This window comes from Aquila chrysaetos, chromosome 18 (assembly GCF_900496995.4).
Source record: "Aquila chrysaetos chrysaetos chromosome 18, bAquChr1.4, whole genome shotgun sequence".
Taxonomy (NCBI): domain Eukaryota; kingdom Metazoa; phylum Chordata; class Aves; order Accipitriformes; family Accipitridae; genus Aquila; species Aquila chrysaetos.
In genome coordinates this window covers 27022294-27041998 of record NC_044021.1, presented here as the reverse complement: position 1 = coordinate 27041998, position 19705 = coordinate 27022294, and the positions used below count along the sequence as shown (strand labels likewise).

The 19705-nt window shown below is 40.4% G+C and overlaps 1 protein-coding gene across 12 annotated transcripts in view; it reads right to left on the bottom strand.

The window, feature by feature from the left end:
* TNS3 (tensin 3) overlaps positions 1–19705 on the bottom strand; it is a 298348-nt gene that overhangs the window by 73302 nt on the left and 205341 nt on the right. For all 12 annotated transcript variants that reach the window (XM_041118287.1, XM_030041615.2, XM_030041616.2 and 9 more), the window contains one exon: positions 2563–3822. In XM_041118287.1, the coding sequence (XP_040974221.1) occupies positions 2563–3822 (1260 nt within the window). The remainder of the gene's footprint in view (positions 1–2562; positions 3823–19705) is intronic.

Genomic DNA, 19705 nt, shown 5'->3' with positions numbered 1-19705 from the left:
GATTTGGTAGAGTGCAGAACTGTCCACAAAATACTGAATGGCATTCCTCCTGTAAACTCTTGATTAAATGAAAGTGTGTTTGGGATCTCATCGATGTCTATAAATACCCGAAGGGAGGGTGCAAAGAAGAGGGAGCCAGGCTCTTTTCAGTGATGCCCAGTGACAGGACCAGAGGCCATGGGCACAAACTGAAACACAGGAGGTTCCTTCCGAACATCAGGAAACACTTTTTTGCTGCGAGGGTGACCGAGCACTGGGACAGGTTGCCCAGAGTGGTGGCTGTAGATAGGAGACAGTCAAAAGCCATCTGGACATGGTCCTGGGCAACTGGCTCTAGGTGACCCTGCCTGAGTGGGGGGGCTGGACCAGATGATCTTCAGAGGTCCTTTCCAACCTCAACCACTCTGTGACTCTGTGATTTCAGTAGGAATGTGGGTGTTGCTTTGGAGCAGAGATAGAGGGTATGGGGAAAAAATGCAATGTCAGAAACAGAGCTGCTGTTGATAGCAATAAGCACTTACATACCACTTTCAGCATACAAACTGTGCTCGCCACCTCACTTTCAGAGACATATACTCTACGTCTAATTAAATCCATTGAAGAGGTCTTCTATTGACTTGAATTAGAAGTGGATTAGGGATCAGTATGTGTAAGGTTATGTTTGAAGCTCAGTATGATGTAAACATCCTGTAAGCATGTTCAATATTTCTGAGAGACAGGTTTAAAAAAACAAATGGAAAAAACATTAACCCTCCTCTTTCCTTGCTCAGACTGATGAAGGAGAAATGCCTTGTCAAAGGCAAGGGCATGACAAAAAGTGAAGGAGCTTCCTGACTCCTAACTCCTTCCTTCCTCTTTCATACTATGGCCTGTTGCCCCCATAAAATTACCCAGGATTCTAGATGCTGTCTGTATATTCATATTTAATACCAAATTCAACACTATCTTTAAAACAAATCCTCTTCCAGAACATGCCCCAAGGACTCGTATTCTCACCAGTCTTTATTAGGGCAGGAATTTTACCTGCTTTACCTGACTTTACAAACGGAAAGGAACTGACAGTGACTCCTACTTCCTTTGGGAGACAACCAGAAACTGTGAGAAAAATTCAAACATCTCTTTTCAGATTCATATCTTTAAACATGGAATTGTAAAAGGTGGCTTATTCTAAATGACCCTAGCTTTACTGTATAACTGTGTACCAAAAAGAAGAGCTCTCTCCTGCTGGAAAAATCTTATTTTCAATTTGTCCATCAGCTAATCATTTGGAAAGATTCAAGAGAATTACAAACTAATGAATTTAATCCTGTAAAACCCACAAAAAGCATACCGTGTATTAAAAGCAAACAAACAGTGAGGCAGCTCACATATATTCATCATGTATTTCCGGACTTCTTTAGTCCTCAGTTACCCTCCTAAACACAAAATTGTGATTTCACCTTCTCTACAAGAATCACCATCCTTGATCACATAGGCCTGCACATTAATGAAAACCACACACTAATTAGGCACAGTCATCATCGAATGGTTTGGCATATCCAACTGGGCTTGAGCTGAAGCAGCTCATTTGTGTCCAATGAGCCCACGGACACGTGTTCTGGCGTGTTGGCTGATACTGCATCAAGTCCTGGAGACACAAGCAAGGCTTTCATTGCACCAAGACCGGAGGTAGGAAGAGGGAGCAGAGGAAGAAGGAAGGGAGGGAAGGAGGGGGAAGGGGCTATGTTCTGCCAGAGGAATTAGACCACACAGAATTTTCAAACATCACGGCAAGACCAGCAAGAGCTTGTTTGTCACAAATTTTAGCTACAGCATTAATGAAGGGTTTCAGTGGACTTCAGCAGAGATGGACTACTCGTCCTTTTGCAAAGCTGCTCGTCTTAGTAGCATTACTTAGGCAATATAGTCAGCAAGTGGTGTGTATTTAAATCCACCGGTTGATTTCTGCAATCCTATCAGAGCCAGAGATAACAAGCAAGCACTGTGACTTCTGAATTTTTAAACAGAAAAAAAGTTTCAGACAGCATATGTTGTAAAATACTTTGCCGGCAAAGATTACATTATTTATGAAAATACTGCATAGAAGTTTAATACCAGCAGCATTACACTAAATTTGAAGATAAAATTGTTGGAGCTTTTTCTCCTACTTTAAGTGGAAATCATAAAAAATCATCATAATAAAAACCACATAATCATAAATCATAAACCATTTCACTACAGATGCCTTCTAAAAACGTCTCAATGTAGGAATTGTAGGAATTCTGCTCCCTTATCACTTAAACTTACAGCAGCAAAAAATCCCAACTGATGATCTATAACAAGTAAGAATTTGCTGAACAGTACTTTTTTCAAGCAAAAAACAGGTACCTGCAAAACTCACTTATCTTACATCAGTTTGACTCCATCATTTCTTGGATGGTTATGTAATGACGGTATCAGAAATAATGCCTTGATAATCATCCTGAAAGTTTTAAGTCGTGACCTGAGGTCCTGCTGTACCATATCAAGAACACACAAGTGCTAGGAAAAGCATTATATTCAGAAAGTATTACAAAAGCTTACCATGCCGGGAGGGATTCCTGTTTGTGACCTCTAATTTGTCATGGAAGCCAGGACTCCTGCCAAGCCCTTCCACCTCTACATCAAGGCTGGTGAAGCCATTAACTTGATTTCTGTCCCTGGTGACAGTGTTAATGCGGGTTGGGATAGGTTCAAATGTAGGGTCTAACTCCAAGATCAGCCTGTTCAGTTGTTCAATGGACTGATCAATATCCAAAGTTGGAGAAGCTGGCAAGTCCCCTGCGTTCCGCCCTAGATCCAGGCCATTTGTGTCCCTCTGAGGCACTGGCCTTGACTTAAAACTCTCGGTACCGGCATGTTCTGCAACTTCAGCAGCAGCTGGCACGCTTCCTAACCCCCTCTGCACAGCATCTCTGCTGCTGGAGCCACGTGTCGGGGTGTCCGGGACTCGGGACTGGCTCTGGACACTGCCCGAATTCTCCATAGTGTTATGAATGCCAACCCTGATTTCATTCTCTGGGGCAAAACCGTACTGGTGAGCAGTGACCATCTGCTGCTGGCGTACCCAGGTCTGAGTAGAGTAGTTACTTGGGCCATAGGCTTGAGGCTGGGGTGAGACAGAAGGATTCTGTTGCAATTGCTGAGTTGACTTTGGCTCAGTGCTTCCAAAAGTTCTCTCATAGAGGGGATCCACGCCAATTCCCAGGTCTGGGGCAAAAGCATTGTGATGCTCTTCCCCAGTGTTACTTCCAAAGCCATCTGAAAGAAGTGAGTTCTGACTGCTCTTGTGGCAACTAAAGTTCCCTAAGTGGGTGGACTGCTGCCCTTCTGAGGAAGACAAAGTCCCAATGCTGTCCACGCTGTGAAGGTCATGATTAGGCATTTCGTCATCCAGAATATCAGTCTCCCTGTCCTTCAGTTTAGTGTCTCCATTCACGTGAACTTGAGCTGGCACTATGTGGCGAGTCCCACTGTACTTGCTTCGAGCATCAGTCATATCCTTGGTGGTGCTGACAGAATCCTCCAGACCAAAGCCACTAAGTAGCTGGTCCAGTTCTGCCTTCTCTTGTGGGCTCAGACCCCGTTTGACTCCTGGCACAAGGCGCTCCTCAGTCTTGTCTGTCCTGATGGAAGCTGTTGAGTGTCCTGAATCACTGCTGACAGACAGGGTATGATCGCTGTGATCAGGACTGCCAGTCACGGGAACACCCTGAGCAACGCCAGGGATGCTGCTGTCTGAAGAGCTCTTCTTCCTCACTTTTGCATACAGACTACCATCGATGGGACCTTGGGTATGCAGCACTGCGGAGAGATAAGTAACAATGAAAGGGAGAGAAAAGGACAAGACATTATATAAGGGCTTTGACTGGTGTCATACCACACGACAGAAGTACTGCTAATACTAACGGTATTGTTTCTGCAAAACTAAACTGGCTCTACAAATACAACATCAGCCAATGGCATCATCTTCTTTCATTTTACATTTCCATTTATAACAGTTTTCTTAATGGAAATATAACACGTCATTCATAGCTGAAGATCAAACACAGTTCTCTCTTTTTATGCTGTTTTGAATGCATGTTGATGGCTCCACAAACTCTTCATACTAATGTGAATAATTACACTATTGCAGTGCTAGAAATTTGAGAGGCAGCTACCATGCATTCCATTCAGAGCAAGAATGGTAGGAACCTACCAGCAATACTTGCCTTGAACATATATCACGCAGTTAGCAGGTCATCTATTTCTACTTGACGGTCTAACTATACTATGAAAAATCATTTACCCCTTTTCTTGGTGGTGCAAGGAAAAAACAGGTTTTCAATCAGAGCTGCAGTCCTTGGAATACATCTAAGGCCTCCCTCTTCACAAAGGCACAAATGAGGAAATGTTGGACTATGAAATTTCTACACATGTGGAGGATCTGGTATGCATTTCACATTCCAGTTTTAGTAAGAAAGGCCATAATCCCTTAAAAATCAGAATATAACTCCTTCCTCATCAATGATGGGAAGAACCTAACTTTATTTCTGATCTCTGAGGTACTCACTCAACTAACGTTTATGAATAACCATTCATAATAAATATGGACTAGAACTTTCCTTTCTGTTTAGAACAACTTGAGAACATACAACAATTTTGCAGAAAAATGCATCTACTAAGTTTACTAAGGCTGGGTGTTGAGAACAGAGAAATTCCTGCTTCCAGTTACATGAGCACAACTTCGCATGCTTTACTGATGTCAGCTACGCATAGAAAAACTGGGTGAGCCAAGCTTTTCCTTCTTACAGGGCTAATGAACTCAGTGGAGGGCTTCACTGAAGTGACTATATTGCTTTTAATCCCAGAACTGTTACTGGCATCCATGAACCCTGTTGCTGCTTGTTATCTCAAGGCACATATCCTATATTTTTTCATCTGATATATTGATTTTATTTTGTGCTGCAGCCACCAGCCCATCTTAATTACTTCTTTTCAATAATCCACAAAAAATGAATGCAAAACATAGAGCAGAAAGTCAAGAGAATCACAAGTTAGAGACTAAAATCTCAGCCTTAGAATTGTCTGTGTACATACTTCTACATGTTTCATCACATATGTAATATTTTAGATATTATGCTTTACTGCTAACAGGAGTCACATAAAATTTATACTCAACAATAACAAATACAAAATACATACAAAATGGGTAGGTAAAGTTGCTGAAAAAAAATCTCTTTTTGCTTCCCAGAAAAAAAAAAACAAACAAACTTGAGCAGATTTTTATATACAATCAGGAAGTAAAAAAATCCATCTGAGTTAAAAATACTACTGTGAGAATAATCTCTTCCATGTTATTTCAGTACTACCAACACTGGCAATGGATAAAACCAAACAGCGAATACAGCGATTTCCCTCTGGAACATTTTAAAAGCCCAAGAGTTTATTTGAATCCAGCTTATTTTATCCAAACCACTTTTCCCTACCTCTGCCTGTCAGGGCTTTTTAAAGCCCTCCTTGACATTATAGACCAAGGAGAAGAAACAAAGCCGTGGGAGGCACATTCTTATGATCCTTTGTTGGACTTGTTTGTCCAACTTCCACGCGCATCACACAGGTTAGACCAACCTCAGGTAGAGTACAGCTACTGGGCTCTTGCCCAGTGCTGAAAATGAACACAATTAATTCTGTTTCTTATGAAAAGCTTTAGGACTAAATATTTCTACTGTCCGCCAAGCCAAGAAAGTAAAGTGAGTGGTTCTACTTTCAAAGGACTTCATGCTCATTTACCAAAACATTTATATTAAGCAGAAGTTTCTGAGTAACTTTTCCTACCCATAGTTTGAGAATTGCTTGACAGTAAGAAAATTGGACCATTACAATTTAGGAACAGGCAGATTTTTGTCAAAGGTAACCACCAGCTTAGTCTACATCTGTGGCAGTTCCAGAATCAAGAGAGCCATGGGGACCTCAATGCACTTCAACATCAACTCTACCACACGTTTTCAAAACATACTTAAAATGGCATCGTGATCACGCAGCTTCTGAACTAGGAAGCTTTTCTAGGCCATAGTATTTCAGAAAAAGCATTATTCAGAAATTGTACCCATGTTGGCAATGAATTCATCGGTTTACAATGGCAAGAAAAGTGGTCTGGTTGGAAAAAGCCTTCATTATGGGACACACTGCCAAGTTTCCATCAGTTAAAATACTTACACACTGGAGGTTATATGATAGGTTTAATAGATTTTAGCTAATAATTAAAATTTTTACTTTTTAAGGACTAGGTCTGATGTTGATTTTAAAAACAGCACATGCAAAAGACCAAAATACTCCTTTTCAGAACACGTCATCAGGGTAGGGGAAAAAGAAAGTAATTCCCCTTGCCATAGAACTTCTCTGTGGGCAAACTGTTAGAAGTTTGCTGAAGTTTATGATGTGCAAATCCCATGGTGAAAAGAGCTGCTATGCATGAGGTTGAATGTCTGTGTACAGATATCTAAAAACAGTATTTATGAAAAAAAATACCATATCTAAGGAAAATACAGCCAATTGACAGTTTCTCAACCTCTTTCATGCTGTGATTTCTCAGAAGCTCTCACTACTGCTAGGACAATGAAGCACACTTAAAGCTTCATGTGGAATTATTTAATACAGTTACCACAATAAATTGAAAAAATAAAAAAAAAACCCAAAAAACAAAGAGTAACTATTAAGCAATTTATTTTTTTGTCTTTTCTGTGTGCTTAGTTTTGAGTTTAAAAAATAGAAAACAATACAAAACTGCTTTGTTTTGAATAGTTGAATACCCTGACACAAAAGAGACTTGCAGAGGTTACAGGTCTGAACTGGAACACAGTTAAGTAAATACAGGACTAGTACACTTGAACCATTAAGAAGTCTTCCTGTCTGACTTCCCTGGTTTCAGTTTTCAAGCACAGCGACAGGAGTACAGACAAGAAGACGGACAGACTGCCAGTGGACTACTGATCCAAGGGTCTTGCACATGTGCACTCTGTAAGGTTCAGCAATAACCCTGCCCAGTATCTCTTCCACTAATAAAAAATTATCAAATTTATTCTGCATGTTGCCCAGAATGCTGAGCAAGCACAAACCATCTTGGGGTCTCCCAGCTGTGAACCGTACAGCTTCAGTTCTGAAGAACAGACGGGAGTTCCGCTTACCAGTAGCATCTCTACTTAAAATTATGCCATTTCATTTGGGAAAAAAACAAACCAAACCAAAAGAAAATGAAATACAAAGAACAAACCTACAGTCACATAAGTAGATTATAAATCTCAAGAATTGTTCATGTCCCCTTTATGTTTCCATTTGAAACAAAGGCAGCCTTTTTCAAAAATGATTTTTTTTTTTTTTTAAACATCTGTACAGTATCTCTACACACAAATTGGGAAATGTGCAAAAATAATTCCTCAATGTATTTTTAATGGTGTTAAAAATTAGCACCTTTGGATGTAAATATAAAAACGGCTTTCAGCAGAGGATGGGCTTTGGGTTGCTTATGATCTTTGTTTGCTGTTTACCTATTAAGCATGCAAATTAGAGCATTCAGGTACTTCTTTCCAATTTGACTTTGGATTGGATACAACAGCTTTACACTATTCAGGAGTTTGTTCAGGTTTTGTTTTGTTTTTTTCAAATTCTGAACAATTTACGTTTCTTAGAGACTGTTGCTTTTCATACTGCATTTACGTGTCAGTACAAAGCTTGGACTACTTCAGGATTCTGCATTGTCTTTTAAGTAAATTTAAAAGCATCTTTTTCTGTTAAATGTAGAAGTTAAATGGCTGTCTTTGAACTCTCAAATGATCCCATTGCTGGCTAAGACATTTAATTAATTACTACTCAAATCCCAGTTTTAATCTGAGCTATAGTTCCTAGTAAACACTAAGAAGAGACTGTAAAAAGTTTCATGTTTCTCTGAACAGTTAGCGTTAACTAGTAAGCCTCATGGAAGGGTGTAGGAATGTTTTAGACAAGTAAATCAGATGAAAGGATGAAAAATTTTGCTAGAGGAATTTCTCCCTCCCCTAACCTGTCATCTAGATAAATGAAAATGTCTTTTTTGCAAACAGAGCTTTCCAAAAATACTTAAAAGTATAGATCTCTACGACACAGAAGAATGGCATCTGTACTCATTAGAAGCCTGACTGACAGAGAGATACTACTGGGAACAAGAGGAGTCTTCTGGGGCTTCTCACCGGGTTTGGCTCAGGATGGCCCAACACAAAATTTGGTTAGAACAGAGGCAGCAGACTTCAGAGGCTGAAGGGTTCATGGCCAGGAGAGGAAAGCTTACACACACGAGTCTCTATATGGAAACATCTCATTTTTATGGGGAAACTCAGTAAATCTGATCTGAAGCTTCAGAAGTAGTAACCATGTTTTTGCTACAGTAGGGTTGCCGTTAAAAATAGAATCTCTGAAATTTGAGATTCTCCTAAGATGACTAGAACCACTTCGTGTAAGCAACCGACGCCTGTGAGCTGTCTGGGCTTCCCAATTACTACATGTGCTAATGAGTCACACAGCCCTGTCAGAACTGAACACCACGGCAGAAGGGATGATGTCTGTGCACGAGCATCTCCGTGAAATGTTTCGGCACCATTAAACAGGCAACTAGGTTTCGTGGCTTTCACTGTCTCACCCTGTTGCCTCAGGATTGCCGGTATGTGGAATGCCAGTGGATTAAAAAGCCTGAACAGCTGGGGACATGAGTACTACCTTATTCAGCGTCAGCCAAACTGCGTTCATAACCAAGGCAACAAGCCTAGGTATACCACTTATTAAGAAGAACTTCACAATGAAAGAAACTAACAGCTTGAAATATTTTATACACCCTGCATTATTATCTGATAAATGTAGATTATCTAAATTGGAAGGAAATGCATATATGTAAGAGGAGAACCAAAAACTCAACTTAACTAAATGAGCAAACAATTTACCAGCATTCCCAGTCCTGCACGAACTATTTAAAGTGAGCACCCGGCTATATAAAAAAGGCATTTAAGCTGCACAAGGCAAATGTAATCAGTAAAGTGTGGCATCGACATGTCCTACTGCAGTATCCATATCTGAAAGTCTGGCCCACTGCCAAGCTTCAAAAATCCCTAAGGCAATTTCTCAAAGCAGTGGCTCCCCAAACAGAGGTGGCAGCGGTCACAAGTAGGATGGTGAGCCTAACAGACATGACTTTTGATATTTATGCTAGAACTTGGAGTCGTATTATGTTATCTGTCTACAAGTGAAGCTGGAAACAGAAATGTTTGGGACCTGCTGACTTTTGGCTGTGAACTTAAATAGGAATACAATATTGTTAGACTTCACAAGGAAACACCTGCGACTGTGGGATAAAACAATTTACTTTCAACTAGACTATTTCGCTCTAGTAGGCAGCTGCCTTTTTAAAACCTCAAACAGTCACCAAAAAATTATCATTCTGCATTATAAACAGATGAGAGAACGAGACTCACAGCTAAACAAAAATCCAGCTGCTCCTGAGGAGTCTGGATATTTTAACTTGCAGCTCCTGATCATGAAAACACAATGGATATTGCACATAACAATTTTAAATTATTTTCAAATTTGCACAGTTGTAGGAAAGCATTCTTAGATTAATTTGGGGTTTTTTTTATTTAATTATGACAAGCACTTACATGTAATTACCCAGTAATGATTAAAAAAAAAATTCTGGTGTGTGATGCTGAACAGCATTAGGAATTTACTTTTACCTCAGACTTGTGTAAGATTTGTCACTGCAAGTCCAGTGGAAAGAACGCAACTTAGTTTAGGTAAAAAAATCAACTCTACCGAGAATTTTTTCCCTCCTAACTTGGTTTAAAAGCAATATGAAATGCTGTATGAGGCAAAAATCGTAATTTTATTTTAAAATATAGCATTTCTGCTGGGGGGGAATTAAATATACGGTGTCACACTCTGTTGACAGAGTCTGCATTTATGAAGCACATATATACACCAGTGGTTTTACTCAAATGTTATACTGGGCAGCCCGAGGTATGCTTCTGAACCAGAGTAACCCAAAGAATACTTAGATATGACTTATTTTAAATGGAAACAACCACCACAAATCTATCTCCACAGGTTCAATGATATCATAGTAGAGAACATGCAAATAGTCAAAAGAAATACAAGATTTAGATTTTTATTTATGTGTGTACATACATATAAAATACGTTTAGGTACACTATTTTACATATATATAAGCTCTCTATATAACCTATGTATATATAAAAATGATGCACATATAAGAACTATGTACATATGGTTTATTTGTTCATAAAACCAGGAGAAGTGAACTATTCAAATACTATAAACCTCCAAAATACAGTTTTGAAGTTGTTCTCATACTACATAACACCCTCATTTCATATTCTACCTTTTCCTAAATTGTAATTTTGGAATACCTCTGCAATAGGACTTTCGGACTTCACTTTACTCTGGTCTTCATCCACGTTTTCCCCCCAAAAGTGATAACCAACTTAATTGCAAAAGCGAAGCTACGCATATATCAGGGAATATTTTTGACCAAAGACAATGAGAAAACATACTAGCAATGCAAAATTTTATTCTGTGCACCTTGCTAAGCAATGGTACTGCAGCAGCCTTATACATTCAATACCTCACCTCAATGCACAGCTCAATCCCCGCTCTCATTTTTTCCAAGGAAGCAACACCCTGTAAAACGCGGGAGTAACACAGCTGTCAAAAAACAAGGGAAGTCCACAACGGTGGAGACCTAAGTAATGCTGGAATTTCTTAACCAAACCGAAGGGGCCCACTTTCTTTCAGCCTGACCTCTCTTCCCAGGAGCTGTTCCAACTGCTTGAACTGCCCAGGCTGAAGCCTGACAAAATTCCCACACTGAATCTGATTTACACACACACACACATATACACCCCTCCACCAGTATCAGGGACTCTCTTATAAATGAAAGCCTCAGAGCAAAGGGTATGTGTGTATTTTCACTCCCATACCTAATACACAAAGAGCAACTTATATAAAAATTAGGAGCTGAAATACCGACACATACCAAATTCAGTGGCTTCCTTCCAAGCCTGTGTTTCCTGGCACTTCCCTCCTTGAAATCCAAATACCCAAAGGCAGACTTGTGAGTTAGAAAGAGGTTTCAGTCTTTCAGCCTTTTGACTTGTCCCCAACAGCTACCACCCCCTGTCCATTCACCATGTGTGAAAACACATACAAATGCAAGCCAGCTAGATAAACACATACACCACAAATTCAGCAAGAGCCGCTCTGACCCAGTCCACCTGAACAAAAAGAAGGTTGCAAATACACAAACCTTTGCACACTGTACCCTTGTTCATGTTGCAGCAGGAAACATTACAGGAGATCTGGATTATTTTTTTCAACCTCATAAATAAATATTTCTACCTTCAGGCAAACCTGGACAAGTCCAGAGCTGCATTCCTTCTAAGTTAAATCTTTTTATGTGTGCTTGTCTTTTCCTTTCTCCCTCCCTAACAAACACAGGCCCTCATTCCTTGCAAGCTCTTCCCATATAATTCCTATAAAATCCATACAGAAATACACGTGGTTTATATTTCCAGCTCTTGAACCACAACAAAGCTTCTTACCTCTTTACTAGGCACGATCAGGAACTTCCTGCAATAGTCAATCATTGGCTCATTTAAATCAACTCATATTCTCTAAGCAAAACCCTGCACAGAGGAAAGCCAGAGTTAGGGCAAACACCCCAGCTTAAAAAGGCAAGAAATGGCTCTACTGCTGTTTGAGCCGCAGCTGCTGCTCCTGCTCCTGGAGGTAAATTGCTAAAGAAGCATGAGACTTGTGTCAGCCAGAAAAAGCAAATGAAAATGTAAACACGAGGGAGGAGCCTGAGGGGACAATCAGGTTCAATGAAATCTGAACTCCTGGAGCCAAGGAGGAGTGGAAATGTGTTGGCTGAAAAGGTAATTCAGTCTACAAGCTATTTCCTTACAGTGGTTCTTTTCTCACTCTGTTTCAATATCCCAATGAAGCTGAGCGAGTTTCAGTGTTCATTTAGCCACACGCTTACGATTGCTTGCTTTTGATGTTTTTTTCCTAAAATAAACAGCCTTTAGAAAACGTTGTTCTTCCACACTGAACTATCAGGTCAAACACTCACATCCACGTCTTCAAGAATTTGTATGTTATTGGAGTTCTCAGGCAAGAAAAGCTTTCTGGAAGTTCTGCAGCGGTAACGCTTATTTTTATGTAGCAGCTGCTGCTCCTGAGCTCCCAGACCCCAGCAGGCTTTGACTCCTTCTCTGTCTCTGGAATGAATCAGCTCAAACTAGGGCAAGTGAGCCTCTTAGTTCCTCCTTTAATAACAGCTGTATCTCACCACAAGGCAGCCCGCAAACTTTTGCTCTAAACATTATTAGAAATGTATGCATGCATCACCACCAGACAGCCATGCCCCTAGACATCACTGACTTTGTTTTAGGGACTGTCAACACTTTAATGACTTCTCAGTTGAAAAAAGGGCTCTTGCATCCACAAAATACATCTACCTGTTCATTGCTTATGAAAGACATAGAAGTCAAGCTCAAACCTCATTCAGAAAGCACACACTTTTCTGTTCAAGTGTGCTGTTCTTGCAAATCAGTAAATGGCTGCACGTGAAACCAGTCAGGACTCGGACAAAAGACACAAACCACACAACACCAGCTATGCCAGCAGTACCCTCCCAGAACCAGAGAACTGGTTCTCTCCTCTGGGATGATGCAGAAGTGCTTGTAAGCTGGAAACTTCCAGCATCTGCCTTGAAGATACGAAAAGAAACAAAAAGGTATGTTCAAAACTCTCGATGCAAACCGATGAGTCTCACTTAAGATGCAAATTGAGTTTTGGTCTCCTTCCTTTTCGGTTCTCTCTGCAGAAAAACCACCCAACTGTACTCCTCGCTTCAATTACAGGCCTCTTCTGGTCCTTCCTAAGCCTGCATCGCCCGTGTGTGCCGGTGATCTTGGACCATTAGCAGTCAGCATGCTTGAATGAGGGCTGAGGCTCAACACCGATACCTGCACTAGCTAGATTACCAGAAGAAACCTAGACAAGGTAATAGCAGCTCTGCATAAATTAACTTATCCCACGGATAGTTTACTTGCAACAGGTTGATTGAGACACATCACCATGCTGCTGAAATGTTACTGTTCTAGATAGTCTTAGCAGTGCTCCACACAATCATCACAAGAATGCTCTGGGAGCTCAAGCAAGCCTTGTATAACTACAGGTTAAACCTACCCCTGGATGTGTTTAGAAAGATGTTCTCAAACCGTATCACTCAACTGGTTTTGCTGATGCTTCCTCTGTTATCAGTTCCAGGCTTTCTAGGACACACCACCCTTTGCAGTACTGGGTACTTGTGGTTGTGCGCACGTTACCACATCTGAGGACTACCGGATTACTGGGTGTGCCAGTCTGCTCCAGCTCAGGTATGGAACATTTAAATTCTCTAAGCTAAGCTACAATATATACCTCTTCAAAGCTTTTATGCTGACTGTTACGAGTACAGATGATATCTGGTCTGGCACAGAGTGGCACAAAAGGGTCATGCAAATGAACTGATCAAAAGTTTTGGGAAAAAGATAGGGATCAGCATTGTGAATCTATCATCTTAGACCTTTGCATTGCCCAATCGTGGTGCTTTCTACAATCTGAAAACCTAAAACTGCATTTAGTGTAACTCTCAGACTGTGATATAAAAAGTAGGTCCTGATTTGGTAAATCCGTCCAAGGCTGCAAGATCAATTCCTGGTTCATAAACATTCCTCTGGAAATCCTTTAATACATTTTTAGAGAGTTTTTAGAGAATTATAATTTGCTGATAACAGAATAGACTGGAAAGAAAGAAGGCATGAAGTCACCTTCTACCACTGTTTTTCCTTCCCCTGACTATCCAAGGTACCCAAGCAAATGCTGATGTTCATATCTTAAAGAACTGGCTTTCCAACATGAAATAGCAGTAGCTAAGTCATCAGGAAGCTGTTCGGTTTGCTATGCTTCTGAAGTCCCTGACTCTAACAGAAAAATAAAGGAGGCTGAAGAAAACAAGGCATGTATCACAAAACCAAAAAGTGAACAAACACTTTGAAAAGGAACCAACTGAGGGGGGGTTGCTGTCAGCAAAATGCTAACAAGGACTCTCAGGCTCATGTGAGGTCCTTAAACCTTGAACCTTTTGAGAAACAAAGGATAGGGCATTCAAGACCCTACAGAACCTTTATGCTGTTCTAATGTATATATTCCCAGACATTCAAAAGGATCACATTTGTACTTTAATGATTTTACAAGTACTCTGAAGTAAGAAAAAAACTGCTTCACAAAGCACAGCTTCTAGACCAGAGCCTGGCTGCTGTCCAGGCAGCATGGAACACAGGCAGAGCCAGCCAGCACAGACTCACCCTTAGAACACTACTGTAATATATTGTCCCACTTTTGCCCGCCTGGGATCAAAAGAAAATAATACTTGTGCCATGATCCGAGTACAAAGAATAGACTGATACATTTATTAGTGCAACCTGATATGCAGAAGCTAGTATCTATTGTGTCCTTTTGATTCTACTTCTGCAAACTTTTCTCAGTCATTTAAGCACAGACTTAACTTGAGGAAGCTTGTGCCTGGATAACCAGCAAAAGAATAACGAAACATCACGCTACAGAAACATCACCACAAGTACAAAACACTAAGCAAAGCTGAAGGGCATTACAAAGTCACCGCACTATGTGAAACTATTTCCTTTCATTCGCTCCAAAAACAAAGCCCATCTTCAAGAACACTCCACTAATTTCCAAGTGTGTACTCCAAATGTTGAGGTTTAGAATTCATGATTATTATTCCTTACAGCTGGAACAGCACACTCACCTTGAGTCATGGCTTTTCTCTTACTCTGCTGTTAGGCTTCCAGCAAAAATTAGTTATGGTCATTAAATGTGAAGCAGCAGAAAACCACCTATGACTCTATATGGTTGCTGAAAACTGTACAGGACCACAGTAAAAAACAGAAAGGGCTTAAAAGGACTGTCTAAAAGGTCAACATAATGAATTTACTCTTTCTGTTGAGTATGGAACGTGTAATTTAACAGTATTAACATTATTAATAAAATTGTTCCACCACTCTATGATACTTTCAATAAACTGATTTTCAGGTGTTTCTAAACAAGTCCACATATTGGAAAGGGAAGCTAAGGCACAGATACATTTAACAGAGCTCTTTGATTTCCTAACCTATTAATTAAATTTAGAGAGTTTTGCACTGGAACTCAAGAGACTTGTGGCTTATTTTCAGGTATTAGAGCAATAGTATAAGTAATACATAGTAACCTTATATAATAACAATTACAGTATTTACCTTCTCAAAAAGTGTATTTGAAGATGATCTACTTGTGCTCAATACAGGCATATACTAACATAATAAAGTATGTAGTTTGGGTGGAAAATTTCTACTGTGCCTAAATGACTTAGAAACAAAAGTTCTTCCTACAAAGAATATTTTATGCGTATTTACTAAAAGGAGCACAAGGAATAGCTTGATGCCAGAAACATAAGATGAGCTTCAGAAGTTTAGCAAGTGTCTTAAATGGGTAACAGGTTAGGAAACATTCTTCAAGGCCCAGAATAAGACAGACAAACAATACTGAACATGAAGAACCTGGAGATATGGTTTAGCCTGTACTACTTGAGAGACAGCTCAGAGCCCAGGGCCATCTCAGAAACTGCACAGATGAAGGCTTTTCCAACCCAAATGGTTCTGTGATTATGACACAGTGCTTCCACCTGTGCCTAGTAAGAAAAATAGACCTGCCTTTTCAGCAGGCAACAGGTTTATATATAGAGTCCAGGAACAGAGAGAACTATATGAAAGAGCTCTGGTAATGCAACTTCTGCTTTCACAGTTGGAAAGAAGATGTCCACAATAAGAAGCAGGCCTGGGTTCTGACAAAAAACCTTCCCCCTGCTTACTGGAAGTTGCCTCCTCCTGTTCAGTCTGGAAGGAGTTTGAACTAGCTGCTCTTCCTCAGCATTCAGATACACTTCAGGTGTTCAAAAGCAGAATCTAGAGGAAGTATCATCAATATGCAGGCAGACATGAAGTCTGCCCCATCTCTCAACTTCCCCTTACTGCTTAGCAGTCTGACCCAAAGCTCTCTGATGTTCATGGAAATCTTTGCAAAGAACTTAAGCCTTAAATAGAAGGGATCAAAGATAAACATTTAATACTCAACACGTGAAACTGCTGGAGCAGGGGTAGAGATTCCCAGGACAGCTTTCTGGGATTGATCCACGAATAACAAATATAGTATCTTTAGCAAAGCTTTACTTGCAACTACTGGGTACCACTGAAAAGCTAGCAAAACACTACAGCTGACTGCACTAAAGGCTGCTACTGTTACTGGTACAGCTAAAATTCTGCTGTTGGTCACTTAAAAGAAGTCTCTTATCTCATGGTTTGGAGGAATTTATTCAATCACATTTTACTATCAGAAGTGCCTGTGGTTTATAATGTGAAGAGGACACTTACGGAGTGGTATGCTTCATTCTGTACAGGCTATCAAATATAACATGTAGCTCTTAAAAATGAGACATTGACATCGAAAGTTGTGGGACTCAGAATGGCTAGTCTTTCATTCTGCTCTTTTCCAAAGTCAAGAAGAAAACCCGCCAGCACATACATGAAGTGGTCATGCAAGTATTAACACCGCTTTGAAAACAAGTGCAAGAGTGGGGAAAAACCTCTCTCTGTGTCTTTCTATGGTTCACTAAAGAGAACCACTATTTGCAGAAGACGCTTGCTGTAGAAACCTTTCCAGGAAGGGTCCTCGGTTCTTCAGTACCTGCTGGATGTAGTCAATGGCAGAAACTAACACATATGTTTCATTAACCAGTGTGCCAGACTCTCAACAAAATGGCACGGTTCCAGTATAATCCCTACAGTAACGCATGCCCAATTTGCTGGAAGAGCCCTCCTTCAAAAACCAACACTCATAGAACCAAGCCTTCCTGACCAAAGCACCTCCATACCAAAACAAAACATTTTGCACAAGTTGTAAGCAGAAACTCATCAGGCCTTTCTAATCAACACGCTTGCCAATGGGGAGAGAAGGGTGAAGACCGCACCACAAAATCATTAGTCGTCTTATGAAGGGAATAGTGTAGTGGCTAGCTGAAACCCTGAAGCAGGACCAGGAGGAGGGAGTCATTGAAAAGGAATCTAGCCAAAAAAGGCAAGGTGCATGATGTTAAAGGACCAGCAAAATCATAGAATCATAAAATGGTTTGGGTTGGAAGGGACCTTAAATATCATCTAGTTCCAACCCCCTGCCATGGGCAGGGACACTTTCCACTAGACCAGGTTGCTCAAAGCTCAAAATGGGCAGTAATTACACCCAAATCCAGGAATGGTCACTCAGAACAATCTGATTACTTCAGGGATTTACCAGAAAAAGGATTGCAATTGCTTCATGGTAGCCTACAAAACCCAAGAAACTCCAACCACTTTCATGTTGAAGTCTGTCTTTTGGTTTGTAAGTCTTCCCTGATATTTGCCATTTGGGATTATCATGAATTCGGTATCACAAATCACAAGTTCATTCATGCACATGCATTCATTTAAGAGACAACATGACCCCTTACACTGTGTGCTAATAGCACCATGACTGATGATGCCCTCTACTCACATTTTCCTTGGTTATAGGACTGAACACTCACATAGAAAGCATGATGCCCAAGGTAGTTCAGTGTACGCGCGCTTGGGTGCAGGCACAGAGAGGGGACTTAGTTCCTTCTCCTTCTGGTCTTAGGAAAGTCACATAACAAACAAGCACCAAATCCTAATTTGCACTAAGACATTTTGGTCTGTTTCTTCCAGTTACACTTTCAATCTATGCTGTTGCCATGCTAATTTTACTGCCAAGCAAGTAAGGTGTTACAGGGGAAAAAAGATATCCAGTACCTACACCATCATGAAGGCTATTTTTCCTTGTCGAATGAAGCTGAACAGGTAGGATGCCCTATTGCCTTCCCAAGAGAGAGGAAGAATAGTTCAGGACGCAGGTGCAGGGAAGGAACACACACCTGTGGCAGAGGTTTGCCTTTCAGGACCCTTTATTCAACCTGGGCCATTAAGCAGATTTTAAGATTGGGTGAAGAGGCTTCTCCTGTCATATCTGTACTTGGAAGGAGATACCGATTCAGAGATTAGTGTTTAAATTAACGATATTAGCAACTATAGACTGTAGTTGATAAGACTAAGAAACAGACACATGCTAAAAGGTAAACGCAAGCCTGCTCAGGAACCCAAATAAGCTGGGCAAAGAAAGACTTGCTTGAAAGAGCAGTCTTACATGGCCCCAAGATAACGGCCTTTGGGCAATATGTAGAGAATATGGGACAGAGAAGAGAGAATGCTAGCCACGGTCACATGTGTTACCTTCCTCCCAGTTTCTACTGTCTGAATCCTCCTGTGCTGAAGAGAGAGGTCTTTTGCACAGTCTTACAAAAATAGAACTGCAAAAGTTATCTGAATGTACCATAAAGTACCATAAACGTCTATTAAACCACTGAAGTATCACCCTGTGGTCTTTGGGTCTAGAAGTGTAATAAAAGCCTTTGACAAAGGGCTAGTGAATAACATCCTTGGGCTAACACCACTGCCTACTACTGAGACAGGACAGATATCAACTGGAGGATGTTAAAAACGCATTTTTTTGAAAGCAAATAATTGGCTGGGCAGTAGCTTTGAAAGTATTTGACGTGTGCAACCTGTGCTTCAGAGACACCTGTGCACTGTTAAAAGACATTGATACTGGGGGTATGGAGGCAAGTGTGCCCAAAGAACCTTCACAGAACGAAAGGCAGAGAAGCTACAGGAAAATACATAAGTAGGAGCTGACAAAGAAGGGCAAAGGAATTCATAGGAAAGAGAAAGGGAAGTACAGGCAGTCAGAGGCAGGGGGCTGATGGAAAAAAACAGGGGCCTAGGGTAAATGCCTACAGAACCCTGCTTCTAATCAGTTCTTGTTTTCAGATGTAAGACTTTCAATATTTATCTTAGGTATAACTGTCCGTCTCTGGCACTTAGCATTTGCGGGGGGGTGTCTGTTTTTATTTGAGATAAATTTAAACTCAGCAGAACTGACAAATGGTACCTAGTAAAATCAATGTCCCAGTGCGCTAAGTAAAATGCACATAATTCCTCACTTCAGACTCTGCCTTATGGATACACTCACATGTTTGGGTAAAAGGAAAAAAATACTTTTCAGTAGAACTTGACAGGCCAAGTTCTGGAGCTCAGCTTAGCACTTAAGTAAACACTCAAGACTTTCAAAAAGGTGTTCAGTATATCTTAAGAGATACTCTTTAAAAATGAGCCAAAAAAAGTAACTTTGAATCTGTAAATCCTTTGAAAGTCTGGCCCCTGACTGCACTTAACTGTTGGCTCCTAACTGACCTATCCAAAATACTCCAATATTTTTTTTGTTGTTGTTCACAAAAAAAAACCAAAAACAAACAAAAAAAACCAACCCCAAAACATGAAAATAAGAGATTACAGTCCAGAGCAAGCTTAGCTAATCAAGCACAGTCTTGAAAACACTTGCATGAACTTATATTTAGTCCCTAACATTGAGCTAAAAAAAAAAAATTAAAGCCACAGTACTG